General features: G+C 38.9%; 1 protein-coding gene across 3 annotated transcripts in view; it reads left to right on the top strand.

Moving 5' to 3' along the window:
* The window catches only part of SLC25A14 (solute carrier family 25 member 14), a 55,019-nt gene that overhangs the window by 12,960 nt on the left and 17,458 nt on the right, over nt 1-24,601 (top strand). The window contains exons 1-6 of one of the 3 annotated variants that reach the window (XM_045201042.3): nt 10,685-10,750; nt 10,889-11,126; nt 16,641-16,734; nt 17,585-17,732; nt 20,422-20,516; nt 22,050-22,135. In XM_045201042.3, coding sequence (XP_045056977.1) covers nt 11,061-11,126; nt 16,641-16,734; nt 17,585-17,732; nt 20,422-20,516; nt 22,050-22,135 — 489 coding nt within the window. In that variant the 5' untranslated portion in view covers nt 10,685-10,750; nt 10,889-11,060. Of the gene's footprint in view, nt 1-10,596; nt 10,751-10,888; nt 11,136-16,640; nt 16,735-17,584; nt 17,733-20,421; nt 20,517-22,049; nt 22,136-24,601 lie in introns of those variants that run through there. The other 2 variants (XM_053917591.1, XM_053917589.2) reach the window with 2 other exon arrangements.

The raw sequence follows: 24,601 nt of genomic DNA, 5'->3' as shown, positions 1-24,601 counted from the left end.
CAGTGGATTGAGTGATGGCCTGCAAGTCAAAGGGTCGCTGGTTCAATTCCCAGTCAGGGCACATGCCTGTGTTGCGGGTCAGGTCCCCAGTAGGGGGCACATGAGAGGCAACCACACATTGATGGTTCTGTCCCTCTCTTTCTTCCTCCCTTCCCCTCTCTCTAAAAATAAATAAATAAAATCTAGAAAAGTGCCCCCTACTTGGAACCTGGACCACAACTGGGAATTAAACCAGTGACCCTTTGGTTCACAGGCCGGCACTCAATCCACTGAGCCACACCAGCCAGGGCAGACTACAGTTTTCTTTGTCTCTATGTTCCAGTTTTCTTAAAAGAGCATGGTTTTAAAGTTTTCTGATTAGAAAAATAACGGACATATTCTTTTAAAAGGCCAAGATAAAATGGTGCAGCTGCTGTGGAAAACAGTTTGGTGGTTCCTTAAAAAGTTAAATATAGAATTACCATATGATTTAACAATTCCACTCTGAGGTGTATAGCCAAAAGAATTAAAAGCAAGGGCTCATATTTTTGCACACCAATGTTCATAGCAGCATTATCCACAATAGCCAAAAGGTGGAAACAACCCAAATGTCCATCAGCAGAAGAATGGATAAACACAAATTGTGTATACACACACTACTGTAAAAAGGAAGGAAATTCTGATCCAGGCTACGATGTGGATGAACTTTGAAAACATTGTACTAGGTGAAATAAACCAGACACAAAAAGACAAATATAGTATGATTTCACTTGTATGAGGTATCTAGAATATTCAAATTTATTGAGACAGAAAAAATAGTGGTTATCAGGGCTGAAGAGATGAGGGAAGAGGAAGTGGTTGTTTAATAGTTTTTTGTTTGGGATAGTGAAAACTTCTGGAAATAGTGGTGATGATTATACAACACTATAAATGTACTTGATGCCACTGAATTACATACTTAAAATGGTAAATTTTTATGTTCTTTATATTTTGACACAATAAACAAAAACAGCAACAAAAGGAGGAAAAATTAGCCTTTATCTTATACACTGCTGGGCTTAAATGAGATAATTCATGTGAAGTGATTAGCACAATATTATAGGGGATTATGGGGAATCCTCAATAAAGGATAAATGTTTTTTCTTATAATTAGGACCATTTAAAGATGGAATGGGCTTCCTTGGGGAGAGGATAGTGAGATTCTTGCTACTGGAAGTGTTTAATAGGAGGCAAAACAGACTTCTTAAATTACATATGTAAATGAATCACCTGGGGATAGTGCTAAAAATGCAGATTTCAACTTCAATAAGTTCTGTGTGGGGCCTGAGAATCTGCATTTCTAACAAACCCCAAGTGATTCTGACGTTATCACTGACCACATTTGAGAAGCAGGGAGCTAGATGATACTTGGGGGGTGGGGGGTATGCTGGAGAAGGTATGTGATAAACCATCAGATGGCACAGTGAGTTAGATCTCTGTTATCCAGTATGGTGTCCAACTTGCCAATGTGGCTATTGAGCACTTGAAATGTGGCTACTCTGAATTGAGATGGGCTGTGAGTGTAAAAAAACACTTAAAAGCTTAGTATAAAAATAAAATGTAGGGGGATCCAAGATGGCAGAGGAGTAAGTGGAAGCTACATTAACTTCCTCCCAGGAGCAGGCCAGAATTACAACTAAATTGTAATGAAACCATCCAGAATAACCTATTGAACACTAGCTGGAGAGAAGACTTAGAGCAGGGGTGTCAAACTCATTTTCACCAGGGGCCATTATCAGCCTTGTGGTTGTTTTCAAAGGGCCGAGTGTAATTTTAGGACTGCATAAATGTAACTACTCCTTAACAGTTAAGCAAGAGCTTGGCTCTGTTGCTGGGTGGAAACAAGGTGCCAGGCTGGATAGAACAAAGTGGAGGGTCAGATTCAGCCTGTGGGCCTTGTGTTTGCCACCTGTGCCTTAGAAACTTGGACAAACAGAAGAAACCACTTTACCACAACTTGACTGGTACAGACGGAGTGCAGAGGAGATGTGAGAGGGCTGGCTGGGCTCCCAAGGGTGGAAGCTGAAGTGCCAGAGGGGTATTTCAGCAGTTGAGGGGTTCCTCCTGAGAAGTGTGGGGTCTAAACCCCAAGCTGGTCTCCCCAGCCTACAGCACCAGAGCCAGAAAGGAACCCAGATAACATCCAGCTGTGAAAAGCAGCAGTGCTTCTGTCTGCCAGGGAAAGGCAGCTGGAGACACAGAGAGCCTCTTACAAGAGCAATGCACACAATTTCATTTGCAGTCACTTACCCTAGGTGGTGGCAAAGGGAGGGCAGAGTGGACTAGAGATGTTTGAGGAGAGTCTGGGGTTGGTGACTCTGGGAGAAAACTGAAGGAACAGCTGCCAGGATCCCTGTGCTGAGTCATTCCCCATTTGCAGGAGCAATCTTGCACAGGCAGAGCAGTCCCCTCTGAGTGGCATCAGCCTGAGGGGAAGCAAGAGCCCCATCTGCAGGAATTACTATGCCCCACCCTGTGGTGCTTAAACTAGGCTGCTGATTACAGCTTGATTAGATTAAGAGCTCATCAATTTAATGACTGATTAGCTTAACAAATAAGGCTGAAAATACATAGAAGCAGCCAAAATGGGAAGACAAAAACAGACCCCAAAGGAAAGAACAAATGAATTTTCCAGAAGAACTAGATGAAATAGAGGCAAGCAATTTATCAAAGAGAAGGTTTAGAGTAATGGTTAGAAGGATATTCAACAGCATGAAAAAAGACATAGAAAACATAATAAAGGGCCAGTCAGAAATAAGGAGTGCAATATCTGAGATAAATAATACACTGGAAGGAATAAACAGTAGGTTAGCTGAAACAGAGGGTCACATAAGTGATTTGGAAGACAAGGTAGAAAAAACATGCAGGCAGAGCAGCAAAAGGAAAAAAAAAGAATTTTAAAAAATGAGGAGGGCTTAAGAAACATTTTGGACAACATGAGGTGTAACAATATCCACATCATGGGAATAACAAAAAGAGAAAAGAGTGAACAAGGGATTGAGATCTATTTGGATGAATAATGACCAAAACTTCCCTAATCTGGTGAAGGAAAAAGTCACACAAACCCAGGAAGCTCAGAGAGTCCCAAACAAATTGGACCTAAAGAAGTCTACACTTCAATAGAAGAAAAAAGCAAACAAAATATAACCAGAGACATTGAAGTTAAGAACAATCTAACAATAGTGGGGGGGGGGACAGTGGGAAGAGGGGATTACAGCAACGACTATAAAGGAAACATGGACAAAATCAAGGGGGAGGGCAGAGGTGGGGGAGGGAGGTGGGTTCAGCTGGGGTGGGGTGGAGGGATGGGGAGAAAAGGCATACAACTGTAATTGAATAACAATAAAAATTTAAAAAAAAGAAAAAGAAAGGTAAACTATATAAAAAAAAAAAAAAACCAATCACCTTAAATGTAAATGGCTTAAATGCTCCAACCAAAAGACGAGGGTAGCTGAATGGATAAGAAAACAAGACCCATAAATATGCTGCCTCCAAGAGACCCATCTCAGATTGAAAGATACACACAGACTAAAAATAAAGGGATGGAGAAAGATATTTCACGCAAATGGAAAAGAAAAAAAGCTGGGATAGTAGTACTTATATTGGACAAAATAGACTTTAACACCAAGGCTATAGTAAGAGACAAAGAAGGACACTAAATAGTGATGAAGGGAACAATTCAACAAGAGGATATAACCCTAATAAACATTTACACATCCAACATAGGAGCACCTAAATATGAGAAGCAAATCTTGATGGACATAAAATACAGTCATAGTTGGGGATTTTAACAGCCTATTGACTTCAATGAATAGATCTTCCAGGCAAAAAAAATCAACAAGGAGACAGTGGCTTTAAATAACACAGTAGATCAAATGGATTTAAGTGATAACTTCAGAGCATTTCACCCCAAAGCAGCAGATTATACTAATTTTTCAAGAGCACATGGAACATTTTCTAGGATAGACCATATGCTAGGACACAAAACAAGTCTCAATAAATTTAAGAAGACTGAAATCACATAAACTATTTCTCTGACTACTGCAATGCTATGAAACTAGAAATACATCACATGGAAAAAAACACAAATACATGGATGCTAAATAACATGTTATTAAACAACAAATGGGTTAAGAATGAGATCAAGGAAGAAATCAAAAGATACCTTGAAAGATGAAAATGAGGACACAACAATCCAAAATCTGTGGGACGCTGGGAAAGCAATCCTATGAGAGAAATTCATAGCATTACAGGCCTATCTCAAACAACAACAACAACAAAAAAGCCCTGGTTGGTGTGGCTCAGTGGATTGAGTGCCAGCCTGCGAACCATAGGATCACTGGTTCAATTCTTAGGGCACATGCCTGGGTTGTAGGCCAGGTCCCCAGTGGGGGCGGCATGTGAGAGGCAACTACACATTAATGTTTCTGTCCCTCTCTTTCTCCCACCCTTTCCCTCTGTCTAACAAGAAAGAAATAAAACCTTAAAAAAAAAGTTTAAATAGACAATCTAACTTCATACTTAGAGGAACTTGAAAATGAACAACAAAGCCCAAAATGAGTAGAAGGTAGGAAATAATAAAGATCAGAGCAGATATAAACAAGAATCTAAAAAATGATACAACAGATCAATGAATCCAAGTGCTGGTTCTTTGCAAAGATAAACAATATTGACAAACCTTTTGGAAGCCAAAATTGACAAAACTATTTATATTTATCAAAGAGACAGAAAGACTGGAAGGACACACATAGATATATGAATGATGGTACTAGCTAATGGGAATGATGGTTACATTTTTACTTCTTTTGTATTTTTATCTTCTTGTGTATGTTTTTCTGTTTTCCTTTTACTTTCATCAAGATGCATAACTTTTAAAATGTGGAAATTCAGGACTTTTGGCTAAGATGGAGGTGTAAGTAGATATACCTTGCACAACCAAAAGAAGGACAACAACAAATTTAAAAACAAAAAAAACCAGAATTGCCAGAAAATTGAACTGTATGGAAAGCTGACAACCAAGGAGTTAAAGAAGAAAGATTTATTTAGGCTGGTAGGAGGGGTGGAGACTGGCAGCCAGGGCCAGGGAGGCAAGGTGGTGGCTGGAGGACCAGGCAGGTAAGGCAGTGGCTGGAAGCTCCACATTTCTGTGTGGATAAATGGGGAGGAACAACTGGGGAGCAAGACAGACTGTGCATCCCAGGTTTCCAGCATAGGAGAAGAAAGCTTCAAAACCTCTGGCTATAAAAACCTGTGGGGGTTGCAGCAGTGGGAGAAACTCCCAGCCTCACAGGAGAGTTCATTGCAGAGACACACAGAGTCCTAGAAGGTACACAGGCCCACTCACCCGGGATTCAGCACCAGAAGGGCCTAATTTGCTTGTAGGTAGTGGGAAAACTGAATGAAATCCAGCTGAAAGCCAAGCAAGCAGCATTGTTCCCTCTCTGATCCCCTCTCCCACATGGAGTGCCACAAGGCAGTGAAGTTGGTTGCCCCACCCTGGCAAATACCTAAGGCTCTGCCCCTTACAATGAAACAGGTACACTGAGACAAAGAAATATGTCTCAAATGAAAGAACAGATCAAAACTCCAAAAATAGAAACTAAGTGATAAAGAGATAGCCAACCTATGAGATGCACAGTTCAAAACACTGGTAGTCAGGATGCTCACAGAAATGGTGGAGTATGGTTGCAAAATAGAGGAGAAAGTGGAGGCTATGCAAAGTGAAATAAAGAAAAACATTCAGGGAACCAAAAGTGAAGGGAAGGAAACTGGGACTCAAATCAACAATTTGGAGCAGAAGGAAGAAATAAACATTCAACCATAACAGCATGAAAAAACAAGAATTCAAAAAAAAATGAGGAGAGGCTTCAGAACCTCTGGGACAATTTTAAATGTTCCAACATCTGAATCATAGGCTTGCCAGAAGGAGAAGAGGAAGAGCAAGAAATGAAAACTTATTTGAAAAAATAATGAAGGAGAACCTCCCCAATCTGGCAAAGGAAATAGGTTTCCAGAAAGTCTAGGAAGCTCAGTGAGTCCCAAAGAAGTTGGACCCAAGGAAGCACTCACCAAGAAACATTGTAATTATATTACCTAAGATGATAAGGAGAGAATCTTAAAAGCAGAAAGAGAAAAAGAAACAGTCACCTACAAAGGAGTTCCCATAAGTCTATCAGCTGATTTCTCCAAAGAAACCTTGCAGGCAAGAAGGGGCTGGAAAGAAGTACTCAAAGTCATGAAAGGCAAGGACCTACATCCAAGCAAAGCTACCATTTAGAATGGAAGGGCAAATAAAGTGCTTCCCAGATAAAGTCAAGTTAAAGGAGTTCATCATCACCCAGTCCTTCTTATATGAAATGTTAAAGGGACTTATCTGAGAAAAAGAAGATCAAAACTATGAACAGTAAAATGACAACAAACTGAGAACTATCAACAACTGAACCAAAAACAAAAACAAACCAAGCAAACAACTAGAACTGGAACAGAATCACAGAAATGGAGATCACATGGAGGGTTATCAGTTGGGAAGGGAGGGGAGAATGGAGGGAAAGTTACAGGGAATACAAAGCATAAACGGTAGGTAGAAAATAGACAGGGGGTGGTTAAGAATAGCATAGGAAATGGAGAAGCCAAATAACTTTTATGTACAACCCAAGGACATGAACTAAGGAGGGGGGGGGGGGATGCTGGTGGGAGGGGGGTGCAGGGTGGAGGGGAATAAAGGAGAGAAAAAAATGGGACAACTCTGATAGCATAATCAATAAAATACAGTTTAACAACAACAACAACCCCCCCCCCCCCCGGAATTTCAGGAGAAATGTAAGTTAGATATACTGAGGATGCTGACTTCAGCACATGAGGCCACCCAGCAGGAGCATGTGACTGCAACACGCACATCACAAGAGCGATGGTGTAAGTATGTGTGTATGCATTGAGAGAGGACTAGAAGGAGCCCCTCAACACTGTTAAGAATAGTCCTCTTTGAATATTTGGATTTCCGTTAATTTTTACTTAAAAATTTTTGTGTATAGTTTTTTGTGTATAGTTTAAAATATTTTATAATGACTATGTACTTTATTATAATCAGAAAAAAGAAGCTATTTGTAGTTTTAAAATATAGATATAGTCTTTATCAGAGAAAATAATAGTCCCACATATTCTGTGCTGATAAAACCACATCTGAGGCTCTCTCTCTCCTGCTGGCCTGGAAGCATCAAGTGGCTATAGTATGAACTTCCAATAGAGAGCGCCATGTCACAAGAAACTGGGGACAGTCCTAGGAGCTGAGAGTGGCTTTTGTCTAACAGCCAGCAAGAAATTGAAGTCCTTGATGCTACAGCTGTAAGGAAGTGAATTCTGCAACAACCTGAGTGGGTTTGGAAGTGAATTCTTCCCCAGTCAAGTTTCAAGATAAAAATAAATGCTGGCTGATCCTTGATTGCAGACTTCTGACACCAAGGGCCCAATAAATCATGTCTGGACTCCTGACCAGCAGAAGCTGGAAGGCAGTAAATGTGTGGTGTTTTAAGCTGATAAATTTGTGGGAATGTTTTTTTACATAGCAATAGAAAACTAATACATCCTCCTACTAGCAGTGGATAAGAATTTGAGGTGCTTTCTACCAAACCCCTTGTATTGTCAGTCCTTTTAACTTTGGCCTAGCTTGTGGGTGTGTTTGAACTTGAATTTTCTAGATGATTAATAATACTATGCATTTTTCATATACTTATTGATAATTTTGATTTACTCTTTTATGAAACACCTTTCAAGTATTTTTCCCATTAAAAATTAAGTTGTCTGTCTTTTTATTGCTGAGTTTAGAAGTTTATACTGGATATGTGATTTTGTAGGATACAAGGATTAAAAATCTCTTCTCCCTGTCGGGATCTTGCTTTTTTTATTCTTTTACCAGTGTCTTTTAATGAAAATAAAAATGTTCTCAATTTTATATTATTTTTTGTTTGTTGTCCCCCCTCCAGTTTTATTGAGATATAATTGACATGTAATATTGAATTAGTGAGGTGAGCTTCACCTCAATTAATAAAAAAGATCATCTGGCTCAAAATACAGGGCTCTTTTCACATTATAAGACCAGGTGCCCTGGCTGGTGTGGCTCAGTGGATTGAGTGCTGGCCTGTGAACCTAAGGGTCGCCAGTTCAATTCCCAGGCTATGGCACATGCCTGGGTTACAGGCCAGGTCCCCAGTAGGGGTGCGTGAGAGGCAACCACACATGATGTTTCTTTCCCTCTCTTTCTCCTTCCCTTCTCTCTAAAAATAGATAAATAAAGTCTTTAAGAAGAATTAAAAAAAAGAGAGACCAGGTATTTCTCTTGGGAGAGTAGAAAAAGGAAGGTACATTTTGGATCGCCATAAATGAGAACTTTCTAACAAAGTTACCCAATAGTGAAATGAGCTGACTTGTGATATATAATTACACTGGAAGTATTCTAGCAGAGACCGGACAATTGTCTATAATAAATATTTAGAAGGGATCTCTAAATATCTTTCCAACTTGAAGATTCCAGGATTCTATCCTCTTCAATAGCTTATCTCTTGGAGAGATCAGAATTCAAGCATAACACAAGACAGAATATAATCAAATACTGGTCTAAATGGCAAAGACGACAAAAAGAAGGTGATTTAAAAGGAAAATGGCCAACTTTGATAATGAGGACTAGATTTTTAATGTTGTAGTTTTAGAAAAATGTTGAGAACAAACCAAACTGAAAATGCATTAAATAAGGGTGTATATGTTTATGTTTGTACAAATGCTATTTTAAAATTTATCTATTCTAGAAGTTTTAAAATAAGCAATTTGAAAACAAAGCTCCTTTTAACAAAGTTTATTTAGGTGGTCGGTGAGAGTAATTGGTGGTGGCAGTGGCTGAAGAGGCAAAAATGCAATTTTGTAGAAAAGCGGGTAGTGATTTGCTCACAGAGAGGGCTATATGAGTAATTCTAAAAGGCTCAGAGACCTGGATGTGAGGGACAGCCCAGGCCACAGCTGGACATACAGTTCATGTCACTGGAGAGAGTGTAGTCCTTCTGAATGAGGACTGACTCTCAGCTATAACATTCTTTTGCTGGCTGGAAGGGAGTGCTTTGCTGAGATGTAAATTGAAGGGGACTCATATTTCGGAATGTATGCACATGTTTCTTATATTATCTCTAGTTTTAAAAAAGATTTTATTTATTTATTTTTTAGCCAGGGGGAGGGAGGGAGAAGAGAGGGAGAGCAACATCAATGTGTGGTTGCTTCTGGTGTGCCCCCTACTGGGGACCTGGCCCATGACCCAGGCATGTGATCTAGACTGGGAATGGAACCAGTGACCCTTTGGTTCCCAGGCTAGCACTCAACCACTGAGCCACACCAACCAGGGCAATTATCTCTATTTTTAACAAGTAAATTTCTGAAGGTAACAAAGGTATTAAAATTGAGAACAGAATAGTAGAGTGGTTAAGAGCCTGGGCTCTGAAGTCAGACTGGAATTTGAATCTCAGCTCTACCACTTACCAAGTTACTTTCTCGACTTCTTACTATATCAGTTTTCTCATCTGTCAAAAAGGGAAAATAATAGAACCTGTCTCATAAGGTCGTTGTGTACACATGAAGCTCTTGGCATCATACTTAGTAAGTATTCCCTAATGTCGGCTAACATGTGTGCTGCCTTAAGAACTTATTTAATGGGGGAACAAAGGTATTCTGAACATGCATTCATTCAACAAATAATCATTTAGGCACATGCCTCGCACTGGCTAAACTGTTATATTGTATACAACACATAAACCCTATTATTGCGTAATCTCGCAGGATCACAGAACTTTCACAGGAGAGGTTTAAAAGTCGAATGAAGCCCATTGGGTAAACGGAATCACCCAGGGTGCTTTGCATCTATTCCTGCCACCAAGGTAGTCTAGAGCTGAAAGCCGGTCAGCTAGCCCTCATTGTTTTCTGGCTGATTGTGAGTTACAGGTTAACTGAAACTCTCCGTTTTCATTTCTATTCTTCAGATTCTTTAATTTTTTTGTGGTCCTCTCTTTTGTTTACAACTTGCTCTTTGTCAACCATGTGCTTTGAGTACATGGCCCAAACCTTACTCTTGAGTCCCTAATGCCTGGATCCTAGTAGGTGGTGAGATTTATTTTGTTTATTTAACCTTTGTTTCCGAGCTTAGGCACTTTACTAAATACCACTCATCCCCTTTCCCCCATTTTTCCATTTTTGTTTTAAGCCTTTTGCCCTGCCCCTTCACTTTCCCTCCTTTTTAGTGTTCTGTGGGGGGGGGGGGGCTGCCCCACCCTTTCACTCCTCCGCCCTGGCCTCTCCATTTGTCCCACCCCTCGCAGACCCCAGGCTTTTACTCCGCCCCTTCTCTCCGGGGCCTAACTGGTGCTGGGTGGGTAGTAACACAGTGATAGCTCTGCTCTCACTGACAAGCATGTTAACTGCAGAAGACGCCTTACCTTCCTCTCCCTACACCTCCCGAAAATCAGGGTGCCCCTTTGGGCAGCCTGCCCGATTTTCCCGTTAAGACCCCTGTTGTTTTCGCTTCTCATTTCGCGCCTTCTTTTTAAGGATCGGAGGAGGCGAAGTTGGAATGCCTGCACCACCGTTGCCACGGCAACAGCTTGGTTACTTCCGTTGGTTTCAATACTTCCGGGTTGGCGTTGCAGTGGCGTTTCCGACTGTGGGAGCCTCGGCTTCCCAGTCGTCTGATGAGCCGGAGCAGGTGAGGGGGAGCTCCTGGATTACTAGGCTGGGGAGCGGGGCTGGGCCGCGCCAGGCCGCGCGGGGCCGGGCTGGCCCGGTTCGCCCGGTTCCGGCCTGGGAGGGGCTTAACGGTCCTTTGGTCTCTCTCTCCCCTCAGCTGAGTCCCTTCCCTGTCTTTCACTCTTCTGGCATCGTTGGTTTTACTTCTTCGATTGAACCCTGCTTCCTCGACCCCCCTGGGAGGCCGCCTGCTTCAGGCGCCTCCCTTCTCTTCACGAACTCGCTCTGACAGCTGAGGAACTGGCAAGATCCTGCTACCCAGAGGGTGAATGGGTATCTTTCCTGGAATAATCCTAATTTTTCTAAGGGTGAAGTTTGCAACGGCGGCCGTGATTGTAAGCGGAGTAAGCAAACACCTCCATTGTATTAGTGTGAAGGGTGCTGTTGAAAGATGCTCCCGTTCAGTTTCTACCCCCTTTCACTCCCCGAGGTAAAGGCATTGAAGGCATCTATTAAAATGCAGTTCAGATAACTAATTGTGATGACAGCCTTTCTCAACACAAATTAGTTTCTCAGACAAGGTAACAGCAGGGATATTTGTAGTTTTCTGTCAGTGTTTCCTTGTTTTTTTCAGGCTAGGTATGCTTAGAGTCATCATGAACTCCCTCCCTCCCTCGCCTTCATTTCCTATATCATCAAGTTTCTCTGTGTCTCTATTTTTGGAGTTTATCTCTAATCTCACTGCCAACAAACACCTTGTCTGCTTTACTTCACACCATCCTAAGCTAGTCTCCCTTCCTCTCCCATTTGTAATCATTGCTTGCTGAAGCCCTGATAGGCAAACTAAAATATGGATTTCTTCAAATCACTTCCCAGTTCAAAATCTTACAGTATACATCACACCCCACCACACACACTTTGGTTTCAGGCCTTTCAACATGATCTGTTCCTTACACTTCCTGACTGGTATTGTTTCAATGAGAGAAGGGAATGTTTTGTTCCAGTTAGGTTGCACTCTTCCTTCTCAGAACAAACCATACTGATGCCTGTCTCCACGTGCTGTGCTTCCCCCCACATTTGTGCCTTTGTTCATCCTGTTCTTCTCCCCCTGTCTTCTCCCTTATCCACACCTATCCAGATTTCTACCTGCCCTGTGTCAAAGCCCATTTTTAAGTTCTCTCACTTCCACGAACCTTTCCAAATTATTCAAGCCCATGCTGATTGTCGCCTTTGCCATACTTATCTTGCTCTTATAGTTTGTAAATTATATAGTTTAGCCCTTAATTTTTCTCTGATGACATACTATGATTTCTTCTACCAGAGTATAAATTCTTGAAAGGCAAGCACGATATTTTATAGAACTTGTATCCCCACCTCGGTCTCCTTGATTATCCAGGAAATATAGATTGAATGATGAATATTGTCATGGTGTTAGAACATTTCTTCTTCTTTTTTTTTAACATGATATTTAGACCATAGTACATTGCAGGTTTGGGCATATAATATTCCTTTTATAAATATTTGCTTGACTCCATTATTACCTCCTGAATCTGAGAATCTCTAATACCTACTCTTTCTTAAAGAGGAAAGCAAGAAAGGCACCCATATTTTTCCGATCAGATCTTTGTAGTAGTGTAGGGCTAGGTAACTTGTATTTTAGGGCATTCTTCTCACTCTTTAGGCTATCAAATTTTTCTTAGACTTCAGAATACATATCTGCATTTTGGAGACGTTTTTCATTGGCTTCTTTATACACTAAAAATATTTAAGATACTCTATTTTAACTTAGGTATGACTTCTCTCCTATTACCCATATCTGGGGATAGCCCCCACAAGTCAAAATCATTGTTAAATGCTTCGGGTATTTTACACAAATAATTCTTTGCAAAAGAAGCAAGGGAACAGAATTAATAGGCAGAGAATCTCTGAGATCAGCCAAGTGTTGTGTACTGAATGTGTAGTATTGGTCAGGCCCAGCAACTTAGTTTTTGTGATTTCTCTGTAATATTTTACATATAGGCTGCATTCACAGATAAAGGACATCACACTGGAACCAGCCATGTATTTAATGGATGTGTTCCAAATTCTGTGCAAGCTATTGTAGGGGTTATAAAACCTGCTGTGAGATGTGGTTTCTGCCTTCAGGGATCGTACCTAGTTAAGAGAGAAAATAACATGGGCAACTAGAAGATAAACTGCATCCTAGTCATTATTTATATGCTTGAGATTAAGATGTAGAAGGGATAAGTGAAGGTTCAGAAAACATTGCATAGCTGTAGAATAGGTATGACATAACATGCATGCTTGTGAATAGCCTTAAGTAAAAGCTTTGGAGGTTTTAGCTGACATTTTAATGACACAGTGGTGTGATGTGGCCCTCACAAAAGCAACTGCAATTTTCAGCTGTAGTAATTGAAGTATAATAATGATGAAAATGATTGTGGTTAGATAAGAGAGAGAGATAAGAACATGATATCTGTATTTAAATATTAGGAGGACTTTCCTAGGGAAAAAGAGTACATTTATTCAATATTACCTCCAAAAAATGGGTGAAAACTATAGGAAGGCAGACTTTTGGCTCAGTAGGAGGAAGGAATGTCTAAAATAAGACCTGATGAAAGATAATACAGGACTTCCTCATAGCAAGATTCTTTCCTAACATTGAAAGGAAAGGGATTTTGCTCTCAGATAGGAGTGGGGAGGTAGCAGTGGTAGCAGTGGTAGCAGTGTTAATTTGGCCAGTGGTCCCCAGACTTTTGGGTTTCATGGACCAATAAAATTTAAATGAAAGTTTTGGGAGGAGGTACAAATTAGGGTTGCCAGTGTTATTTTGTTAAGACACTAAGCAAAAATCAACTACCAACTACTATTGTCATTTTATATAAGAAAGGTGATTTAAAAAAAATGTTCCAGGAGTTGGAAGAACATGATTTCCTAATAATCCTTTAAATTAAATATATTGGGTTGGCCAAAAAGTCTGTTTAGTTTTTTCTGTAAAATAAAAGACACATTTTTCATTGTCACCAATTACTTTATTAATTTGGATATTTTGAGTATTCCAGCTGTCTGCTGCTATTGGCTTCTAGTGGGTAGAGGCCCACTAGACATCATCCACTGCATAACACAGCCCCACAGCAAAGAATTATTTGGCCAAAATATTAATAATACTGAGAAACTTTGCAAACTACTTTTGACACGTTTGATCAGTCACAGCACCTTCTCCATATACTGCACAAATCTTTTTTTTTGCATTTCAGTTATGTTCTCACCTTTCTTTTTTAAATATTTTATTTCATTTTAAAGATTTTATTCATTTATTTTTAGAGAAAGGGGAAAGGGAAGGAGAAAGAGAGGGAGAGAAACATCAATGTGCAGCTGCCTCCTGCACGCCCCTCACTGGGGACCCAGCCTGCAACCCAGGCATGCGCCCTGACTGGGAATTGAACCAGCGACCCTTTGGTTCACAGACCCATGCCCAATTCACTGAGTTACACCAGCCAGGGTGCGTTTTCACCTTTCTTGAAATAATAAAGCATAATATGCCAAAAATGTTGTATATCTTCTTCCATGTTCAATATTAAAATGGCTGCACAAAAATTCACCAATTTTGATAAGTTTTTTTAAATGCATGCTGATATGACAGCTATCACAATACAATCTAGCAATTGTTTCAAATGAAGTTAAAGATAACTAAGCACTACTAGAACCATGGTATAGAAAAAAACTAAACAAACTTTTTGGCCAACCCAATATTTGGCTGAAAAAAGGTATCAGGTATGCTTATTTTGTTCATTTCACCTCAGAATTCTGAAAACTTCATTAAGGAATTACTAGGCAGCTGACCTAAGATTCAGTGGCTGGTCTTTCTGCTCCCTTTCCTTTAACTGATCTATTATTGCTTCCTGAACCCTGAACATATCTTCCTTAATAAAAGGCTGGATAGTAGGTAGTAAAATTCTGATGGAGGCTTTCTCTTGTAATGAGAAGAGTTACAGTAGTTGTAAAGAGAAGGCTTTGGAGAGAGGCATAGCAGTTGTTTGAAAGCTTGACTATTGTAGGGAATCTATCAGTTGGTCAATGGAGAGGGCATATCCCCCACAAACTCAGAGAGGGAATGTGCCATGGTCCTTGCTTTTTGATGCTGCCCTCTCACTATGTGTGTCATGTTATGCTATCAGTTGTTATATTGATAGCATGTTGTATTGATAGCATAACATGCTATTCATATTTGCTATCATAACATGCTATCAATTGATTGCATAACATGCTATCATATACATGCTATCATAACATGCTATCAATTGATTGCATAACATGCTATCATATACATGCTATCATATACATGCTATCATAACATGCTACCAATTGTAATATTGATAGCATAACATGAAACAAAGCAAAAACATGTCCCCCCAAAAAAGAGACTGTGACTCAGTGGTGCTAACCCCAGATTGGGCAATGGGGGAAGTGGACAGCAAGTAATATTTGTGAGAAGGTATGTTGGAGTACTTAACTTTTCAACATGTATAATAGCCAATAGGTGTTCAAGTCGGTGCGAAGTACTTTTCTAGGTGTTTTATATTATATTTAATTTTTACAACAAGCCTATAATACAGTTTTTATTGTTATCCCCATTTTATAGTTCAGAAAACCGAGGGATAGAAGGATTAAGTAACTTGCCCAAGATCACAGGACTAGTAAGTGGTGTTGTCAGGGTTTGAACTTAGGCAGTCTGACTTCGGAGTCTTCATTCCTGACCATAAGCTACTTGAAGTTGCTTTTGAAATTCAATAATAAATTCTGTGAAGTTCTGAAAATGGGATATTTAAAAGAAATCTGAGAGTCCAACTGAAGCAAAGAGATTACTTAGAGCTTGACCAGGATTTAGGAGGTGGCGCCTGGAGCAGTACTTCTCAACATGTGGAAGCATCAGCAGTATTTGGAAACTTGCAAATTCTTAGGCCAGATCCAGACCCCAAATCAGAAAGTCTGAGGGCAAGGTCCACCAATCTATGTTTTAATCCATGTTCTAGGTGATTCTGGTGCACATTAAAATGTGGACACCACTGATCTGGAGGGCAGAGCTGTGGGAAAAAAATCTAAGAGAGATAGCTGAGAGAAGCAGGGAAAAAAGCTCAAAAGACTGATGGTAACGGGTCTACTTGGTGTGGGATGAGAGAGGAAAGGGAGATGAAGAGTAGAATACGTTGTTAAAGAACCTGAACTTCAAAGAAAAACATTTGTATGTGCTTTAAAAGGCCAGGGAAAAGGAGATTAACTGGATTGTGGATGTTAAATGTCACACAGAATAGAGATACCATATTGCTGTCATTCCTCTGGGAACCAGAAGGAATGTGAGAAGGTGCTTAACTCAGCCTGGGCCTTGTCAGGGGGAGTTGTGGATAGTTAGAACTAGCTAGATGAACTAAAACCCTAAAGTTTAGTGGGGAGATGAGAGGGCTGAGTATATGAGAGGGTAGTGGTGTCAGCTTGTGCTCTGCACCTGAATCAATGTGACTGAATACCATGAACTGCTTTTATGAGATGCCTCAGCCTCTATAATTTGAACTCCAGGTTCCTTCACTAGGAATTGTCTTGTTGAATGTCTAAGTTGGGTGGCTGGATGGCCTGAAACCTCTTCTTTGGGTGGGGACGGGGATCACATTAAAGAAACTGACGAGAATGAAGGGTACAGGTTGATCTTTGAGTGATTCACATGTATGCCCCTACTGAGTGGCAGTAGAAAACACATTCGTGATCATCTATCACATAATACAGGACCCCCCATTTTGTGTCATTCCACTTGGTATGTCTGTTTTATTTGCCAAATTTGTTGATATGTGTTGTGATCAGACACTAACAAATGCTCCTCATTCTTGCGCCTTGTTCTGATTGGTGTTTGTTTTTAGCCCCAGAAAAGTGCCACTGTAAGCCATGAGATGTCTGGTCTGAATTGGAAACCCTTTGTATATGGCGGCCTTGCCTCTATTGTTGCTGAGTTTGGTAAGAATGGGAAAACTGACAAATCTGCTTCTTATGGTGTAGGTGGAAGCTGATGGTGACAGTTATTTTTGGTGACCGCTAGAGAAAAAGTACAAAGAAAGGCCTTATTTGTTTTAAAAACTATTGTCTCAAAGCCATCAAAGGACATTTTTTGAGAAAGTACACTAATGGTATGCAAAGTGAAGTTAAGAAAAGTCAAACTTAGGAAGATTTTTGATAGTTTAATGATTTGTTAATTTGCTAGGCTTAAGTAATGTACATGGAAATACAGAGGGAGTTAATTACGATAGGGGTTTCTGCTCTATCCCTGTACTAATGGCCTTTCCTTTATGATAAATTGTTTGTAACATTTTTAGTATAAGTATCCAAACTTCTTCTCAAACTTCTGCTCATATTACAAGCAAATTGACTATCACAATCAAAACAGATTTTTCTTTATTTGATTGGAATTTTGGAATATTTTTAGATTGTGTTTTTTCATCTTCCAAATTTTTTCTTCCTAAACTAAATAAGTGATTCCAGTCCACTAATCTTTTTTTTTTTTTTACTTTAAAACAACATTTAAATTATTTTTCATTTACAGTATATAAGGACCATCTTAAAGTACTTTATTATATCATAGTTTCAATTATACTGTGGGTCAAATCCTGCTGACCAGATAGAATACAGTAGTATATTTTGCTTTACTGTATACAGCTCTTTGTCTTCTGACAGTGGTATTCTAGTGTTCTTCTATGTGTTATAAAAAGGACTTTGTCTTATGTTTCAAAAATTGTCCTTGACATACATTTGACCAACTTTTAACTGTGGCTCCTTGGAAAAACTTATAAATGAGTGTGTTCCTTCATAGGAACTTTTCCTGTGGACCTAACTAAAACACGACTACAAGTTCAAGGCCAAAGCATCGATGCCCGCTTCAAAGAGATAAAATACCGAGGAATGTTTCATGCCTTGTTCCGCATCTATAAAGAAGAAGGTGTATTGGCTCTGTATTCAGGGTAAGATTGAATTCTTTCCTTACGTCATGAATAGAAATATTTCTAAAAGAAGCCATGTATTTCAGCTGTCTGATAGTTTGTGCCATTCATATTCACCATTTCAACTTGTAATTTAATATTGATGTGCCAGTTTGTATTTCACTTGCTTATTTTAAAGCCTTGAGCTTTTAGATTTTGAGTCCATTTATAAGTGTGTGCAGCCACTAGTGATGCATTTTATTTTACTTTATTTTTTAAAAAAGATTTTAGCCCCGGCTGGTGTGGCTCAGTGGACTGAACGCCAGCCTGTGAACCAAAGGATTGCTGGTTCAATTCCCAGTCCAGGGCATATGCCTGGTTTGTGGGCATTAATAAAAAAATATTTATTTATTTTTTAGACACAGGGGAAGGAAGGGAGAAAGAGGGAGAGAAACATCAATGTGTGGTTGCCTCTTGCATGCCCCCTACTGGGGACCTGGCTTGCAACCTTAGGCATGTGCTATAGACTGGGAATCGAACTGGCGATCCTTTGGTTCACAGGCCAGCACTCAATCCACTGAGCCACACCAGCCAAGGCCATTAGTGATGCATTTTAAAATGGATAGCCCAGCCCTGGCTGGTGTGGCTCAGTGGATAGAGCACAGGCCTACAAACCAAAGGGTTGCTGGTTGTATTCCCAGTCAGAGCACATGCCTGGGTTGCAGGCCTGGTCCCCAGGAGAGGGCATGCAAGAGGCAACCACACACTGACGTTTCTCTCCCTCTCTTTCTCCTTTCCTTCACCTCTCTCCAAAAATAAATAAATAAAATCTTTAAAAAAATAAATAAAATGGATAGTCCATTGCAGTATTGGCTTTCTCCTGTTTTCTCAAGAGTCACTGATAGACACTGAATAGCAACAACATTTAACTGTGTATTTTTCTGTGGTATTTTTCTTGAGTTGCCAGATACTGACTTCTTTAAAATTTTTCATTTTTAAAGAAATAATACTCTGGCAGTTTAAACAAAAATACAGAATGAGAGAGAGGGAGACTCATCTTTTGTGTTTTTGGTCAACTTTTGATTAGCCATAAGTTTGTGGTTTGTTGTCTAGTTTGTTGTTTATCTGCTGCCAGTTTCCCAGGCCACTCCTGCATCTATGGTACCAGTTTGTCCCTCAGAGAGTGGACGTCAATTTTATTACTAATCTATGTTAGGCTGAATTTCAAAGACAATTTTCTTGGGGAAAAAAATCAAATAATACATCCATATTCTTTTATCAGCATGGATAATCACAAGGTTATGTTTATAATTCCCATAACTACCAAAATATAGTCCTGTAACTATAGTCCTGTAACTGAAGAATCTCAAAGTATGTACGAGTGAGAATGTCTCCAGTTTATAAGCAGAACTAAATAGTGTAAAATCTTGGCTCTGGTACTTTCTTGAAAGGATGGAAGATGTATCTGCAAGTGATAGGAAGTAAGGTTGATTTAAAAAAAAAAAACACCTATGAATGAGGTGCGTAATGGGTGTATACTTCTTTTTTTATATTGCCGGATTCAATTTGCTACTATTTTGTCAAGGAATTTTGCATCTAAGTTTATGAGAGATACTGGCCTATACTTCTCCTTTTTTAGTACTGTTTGGATCTGGTTTTGGTATCAGAGTCATACTAGCCTCACGAAATGAGTTGGGAAGCATTCCGTCTTCTGTTTTCTGGAAGAGATTGTATAAAATTGGTGTTAGTTCTTTACATGTCAGGTAGAATTCCTCAGTGAAATTATCTGGGCCTGGAGATTTCCTTTTTGGAACCTTAAATTATGAATGAAACATGTTTAATGATTATGAGACTATTCAGACTGTCTGTTTCATCTTGATTCAGTTTTGGTAGTTTGTGGTTTTTAAGGATTCAGCCCATTTTGTCTAAGTTGTTGAATTTAAGAGCATGCGCTTTTTTCTAGCGTTCCCTTGCTACCCTTTTAATGGCTGCAGGGTTGGTAGTGCTGTTTATTCCCCGTCTCACTCCTGATATCGATGACTTATGTCTTCTCTTCATTAGAGGTTTACCAAGTTTATTGACTTTTTTCCAAAAAGAGCTGACATTTTGATTCATTTATTTTTCCCTCTATTTTCCTGTTTTAATCTTATTAATTTGTACTTTTTATTATTTCTTCCCTTCTGCTTGGTTTGTGTTTATTTTGCTCTTTTTATAATTTCTTGAGGTAGGAAATTAGATTATTGATTTGAGACTTTTCCTCTTTTCTAATGTAAGCATTTTGTGTTATAAATTTCTCTCACAGCACTGCTTTGGCTGCATCCCACATATTTTAATAGGTTGAATGTTTCATTTTCATTCAGTTCTATGTATTTTTGACATTTCTTTTGAGACTTCCTATGATCCATGGATTGTTTAGACGTGTGTTGTTTAATTTCAAAATGTTTAAGGATTTTCCTTCTTGATTTTTAGTTTAATTACATTATGGTTAGAGAACATACTCTATATGATTTCAGTTTTTAAAAATTTGTTGTTAAAAATTTGGTTTGTTTCATGACCCAGATACGCTCTTCTGGTGAATGTTTCATGGGTGCTTGAAAAAAATGTGTATTTCGGTGTTGTCGGGTGGAATGAGGTAGGTAATGGAAATGAGCAGGCTGTCTAGAGCTATATAATTTACAAGTGCATGTTGAGAATAATTGATTTTTTTTCTTTTTAAATTTTTTTTCCCCAGAATTGCTCCTGCTTTACTAAGGCAGGCGTCATATGGCACCATTAAGATTGGCATTTACCAAAGCTTGAAGAGATTATTTGTAGAACGTTTAGAAGGTCAGTATGGACTCCTTATTCTCTTTTGGGGTAATATTCAAAGAAATTATTGAAATCATGCTTAGTGAACAGTGCTCGTTATGGGATGCCTGAGAATGGGTGACAGTCTTTGCAATGATAAAGTGAGGTGAGCTTATACTGACTTGGGCTTAATCCTTGCAGAGGTGATAATATGTTAGAGGGATCTGCTCTTCAAGTTTGCCCCTTTTCCTATCAAACAAGAAAAATGGCTACTGGTCATGAGAGAGGGAACATGGAATAAGCTTGTCAAAAAAATTAATGGTGTCCTCAACAACAAGAGGACTTTAACGATAAGGACTTTTCTAGCTGCTGATATTTTTAAAAAGGTTTTATTTATTTTTAGAGAAAGGGGAAGGGAGGGAGAGAAACATCGATGTGTGAATCATCGATCAGTGGCCTCTCTCACCCCCCCAACTGGGGACCTGGCCTGCAGCCAAGGCACATGCCCTGACCTGTGCCCTGACCCAGCATCAAACTGGTGACCTTTTGATTTACGGGACAATGCCCAACCCGCTGAGCCACACCAGTCAGGGCTCTAGCTGCTGATTTTGACAAGCTTTTGTTAGGTGGAGTAATTTTATGCTATTATATTGTAGATTCCGATGTACCTGGGGCCACGTCATCCACATTTAGTACTATATGTCCCTCTATTTGCTGCCGCAACAGTGCTAGCCTGATGCTGTATTAAATGGTTATTTTATCGCAGGCCTGTGGCTGTTAACATGGTTGGGAACAGCTGGAGAACCTTTTGGTTAGCAGTATTCTCTGTATCACTTTACAAAATCAATTTTTTCTGGAGCTTCATTTTTGAGGATCCTGAAGGATTTGCATCCTGAAGTAATTTCCTTTCACAGATCCTTCGCTTGCATTTATGTAGTTTCTATTTGTGGGCTCATCACGGTGAAGAGGCATAATAAAGATTGAATTTTAACTTGAGAACAATATGCTCTGGGTTTTTTTTGTTTTGTTTTGTTTTTGGCAGCCAAGGGGATGTAGTCCCAAATGACTAGTTTTTCACATTTGACTACAGAAACCTGTAAATAACTAGAGGCCAGTAGATATTAAGGCCAGTCAAAATTAATACTTAGAAATTTTTCTATTAGACAAAGATTTTATGTTTTAACATTCTGTCCTGAGATTTTTTTGATGATTCTCCAGAAAAAGACTTTAAAAAGTAATTTTCTTTAGATACTTGAAATGATTGAGGGGTAAATAGCATGTTTGAATTTGTGTAGTAATAGCAGGTAGCAGATAATAAGAGGACACGCTTCAGTGTCCTTTAGAAATAGTTTTTTTAAACAATAATGATTTATATATTACAATTTTTATATGTTGCCGTACTGATTTGGAGTCTAGAAATATTTGTGTTTTTTCATAAGCTTTGTGCTTCATTTTACAGTCACGTCTCTGACTAGGGTTCCCTTCCTCTGATACGTCAGTGCTCTGTTCTCAGAAACTGGTACCTAAGATGTGCAGACATTTCTTTCTTTCTTTCTTCGCTCCTTTTTACAGATGAAACTCTTCTAATTAATATGATCTGTGGGGTAGTGTCAGGAGTGATATCTTCCACTATAGCCAATCCCACCGATGTACTAAAGGTAAGGAGGTCTGGTAGCGTCGGATGTATGCAGTGTGATGTGACAAGATCATGAGTTTTGAGTCGGATTTGGGTTTAGATTCCCTACCCTGTCATTTGACAGCTGTAAAACTTTGGGCAAATTGCTTAGTTGCTTTAAGCCTGTTTTCTCATTTGTAAAATGAAATTAATTCAGTATTTATCACATAAGGTTGTCAAGGATTATAGATAATATATGTAAATTGCCTATCGCTGTACTTGGTAGGTAGCAGGTGCTCAGTAAATAGTAGTCAATTTGTTAAGATTTGCACTAATCCATTGGTCTTCCAACTAGAATATGCAAGCCTTTATAAGTCCTTTCCAAGGGCTATGCAATTTTAAGGAAATTATTTTCAAGATCCCCTACTTCCATTTGTATTCTTTTCTGAAAGTGATCCGAGAGTAAACTTGTATATATAATAGTCCTTTCCCCACTTTACAAAAGCAAGGCACATGCCCCACGCCTTCCACAGCTTAGTATGGTATGTTGGCCTGTGGTGTAAGCTGGGGTACCAAATAAAGGGATAAATCGAAAAGCAGTTTTTGGAGTAGCCTCTTTTAATAACTAATTGAGGTACCTTAAATCTGTACTGTTCTTGTCTTTTCCTGTCTTATCCATATTTCTATTAAGGGCGAGGTTTCGCTTTAAAATGCTATATTTTGGCTTTTGTTGGGATATTGTGAATTCAGAACCAGAACAGTATAGGTTAGTGGTGCTGAGGTTTTAAAATATAATTGGATTTCTTTCAGGTTTTATCAAAACAGAATGAAACATTTATTTTAATACCAATCTTCATCTTATTTTATCTTATTAAATGGCAAACATTTTCTATTTATTAACTTATTTAAACATATGATTAATTATAGGCGCTAAATATATGATAAAATGTGTGAGAGGATCCCAAGTCACAATCAGACTGTGACAATACCAGTATAGGATTTATAATCACAGTTGGGCTCTTTGGTCCTTTTACTTATCCTTGGACAGCTCTTTGCCTGGTTTACTACGTGTTGCTTCCTTGCCTTTGTGCATGTAGTTCTCCTCCTGCCTCAGTGCCTCCCCACCTTTCCTCATGAATTCATCCTTCAAGACTGCTCAGGAATGGGGCCAGGCCTAGGACGAGGTATTCTCCTTGGGTACAAAATGGAAGGAGATGCCAAAAAACTCAGGAATCAAGAGAAATAACATTTTTGTGTAATCGTTTTCAAAAATTAAAATGAATGCAAAAAATTGATGAACAAAATATCAGTATTTTGTACAGTTCATCTCACTTGCCTCATCCTAATCCCACCATGTTGGATCCTGTATTTAGTTACAATCATTTGATATTTGGTTCTTTGTGTATTCTTGTACATTAATTTTGATTTTTAAAAATATTTCATTAAGGTATTATTTATCTGGATTACTGAGGTATTTTGCATGTTCCTCCTACATTTTGTGCCTGAGGGAAGTGCCACACTTGTTGCTTCACCTGAGTCCCAGCCCTGCTCAGGAATCATCTCCTTAAAGAAATCTATGATTCGGTTCCAGGGTAGAGGGGGCAAAAGGGAAAACTTGGGACAACTATAATAGTATAAACAATAAAATATAATTTAAATAAAAAAAGGAAATCTACTTACCATAGGATATTTGTGTTCTCAGTATGTCTGTGTGATAGTTTCTATTCTGATTTAATTTGGTTTAGGTTTTTATTTCAACTCTTAGTAGTAGCATTTGACATTCTACATAAAAACATGTTGCTGTTACATGACATTTATTGAAACATAGAATTTTGCTTCATGAAAATCAGGGCTACATTTGGGCCACTAGTATTTAGTGATTGACTAATGTGATTCCCTATGTGCAGAGTCAGTGGGAAATTGTATCAAATATTTCACATGGCTTTTAAGTGCTATATCTCCTTTCTTGTGCTTCTCAAAGGCCACTTTGCAGAACACAGTATTATGCTTTTTTCCAAACAAAACTCAGTTTAATGTCTTACACTATAAAATTATATTTTAAAGCATTTTTGCTTTTTATAATTACATAAGCAATGCGTGATCAATGTGGAAAAAAGTGGAAGGCAGGAAAAAAGACAAAAACGGGAAAAATGCTCATGGATAGCCTCATCGCTCAGACTTAAACCACGGTCAGCATTTGGGTATATATATTCATCCAGTCTCTTTGTTGTGTATGTGGTTTAAGTTTACATGTTTTTAACAAAAATTACATACCATACTTACTGCCCTGCAGCCTGCTTTTTTTTCTATACAGCAATTACTTGTTGGCATTTTTCAATGTCAAATATTATTCTACAGCAAAATTTTATGGCTGCATAGTATTCCGTTAACTGGATATGTCATAAATGTATGCATCTAGTCCCTTGTGGTTTTTGGATATGTAGGCTGTTTGAATTTTTCACTAAACTAATTATATTTTAGATGAATTGTTTACTACCTTCACTGAGTA

Source organism: Desmodus rotundus, chromosome X (genome assembly GCF_022682495.2).
Source record: "Desmodus rotundus isolate HL8 chromosome X, HLdesRot8A.1, whole genome shotgun sequence".
Lineage (NCBI taxonomy): Eukaryota > Metazoa > Chordata > Mammalia > Chiroptera > Phyllostomidae > Desmodus > Desmodus rotundus.
Note: the sequence above shows the minus strand (reverse complement) of the source record. Positions and strands in the feature narration are given on the sequence as shown.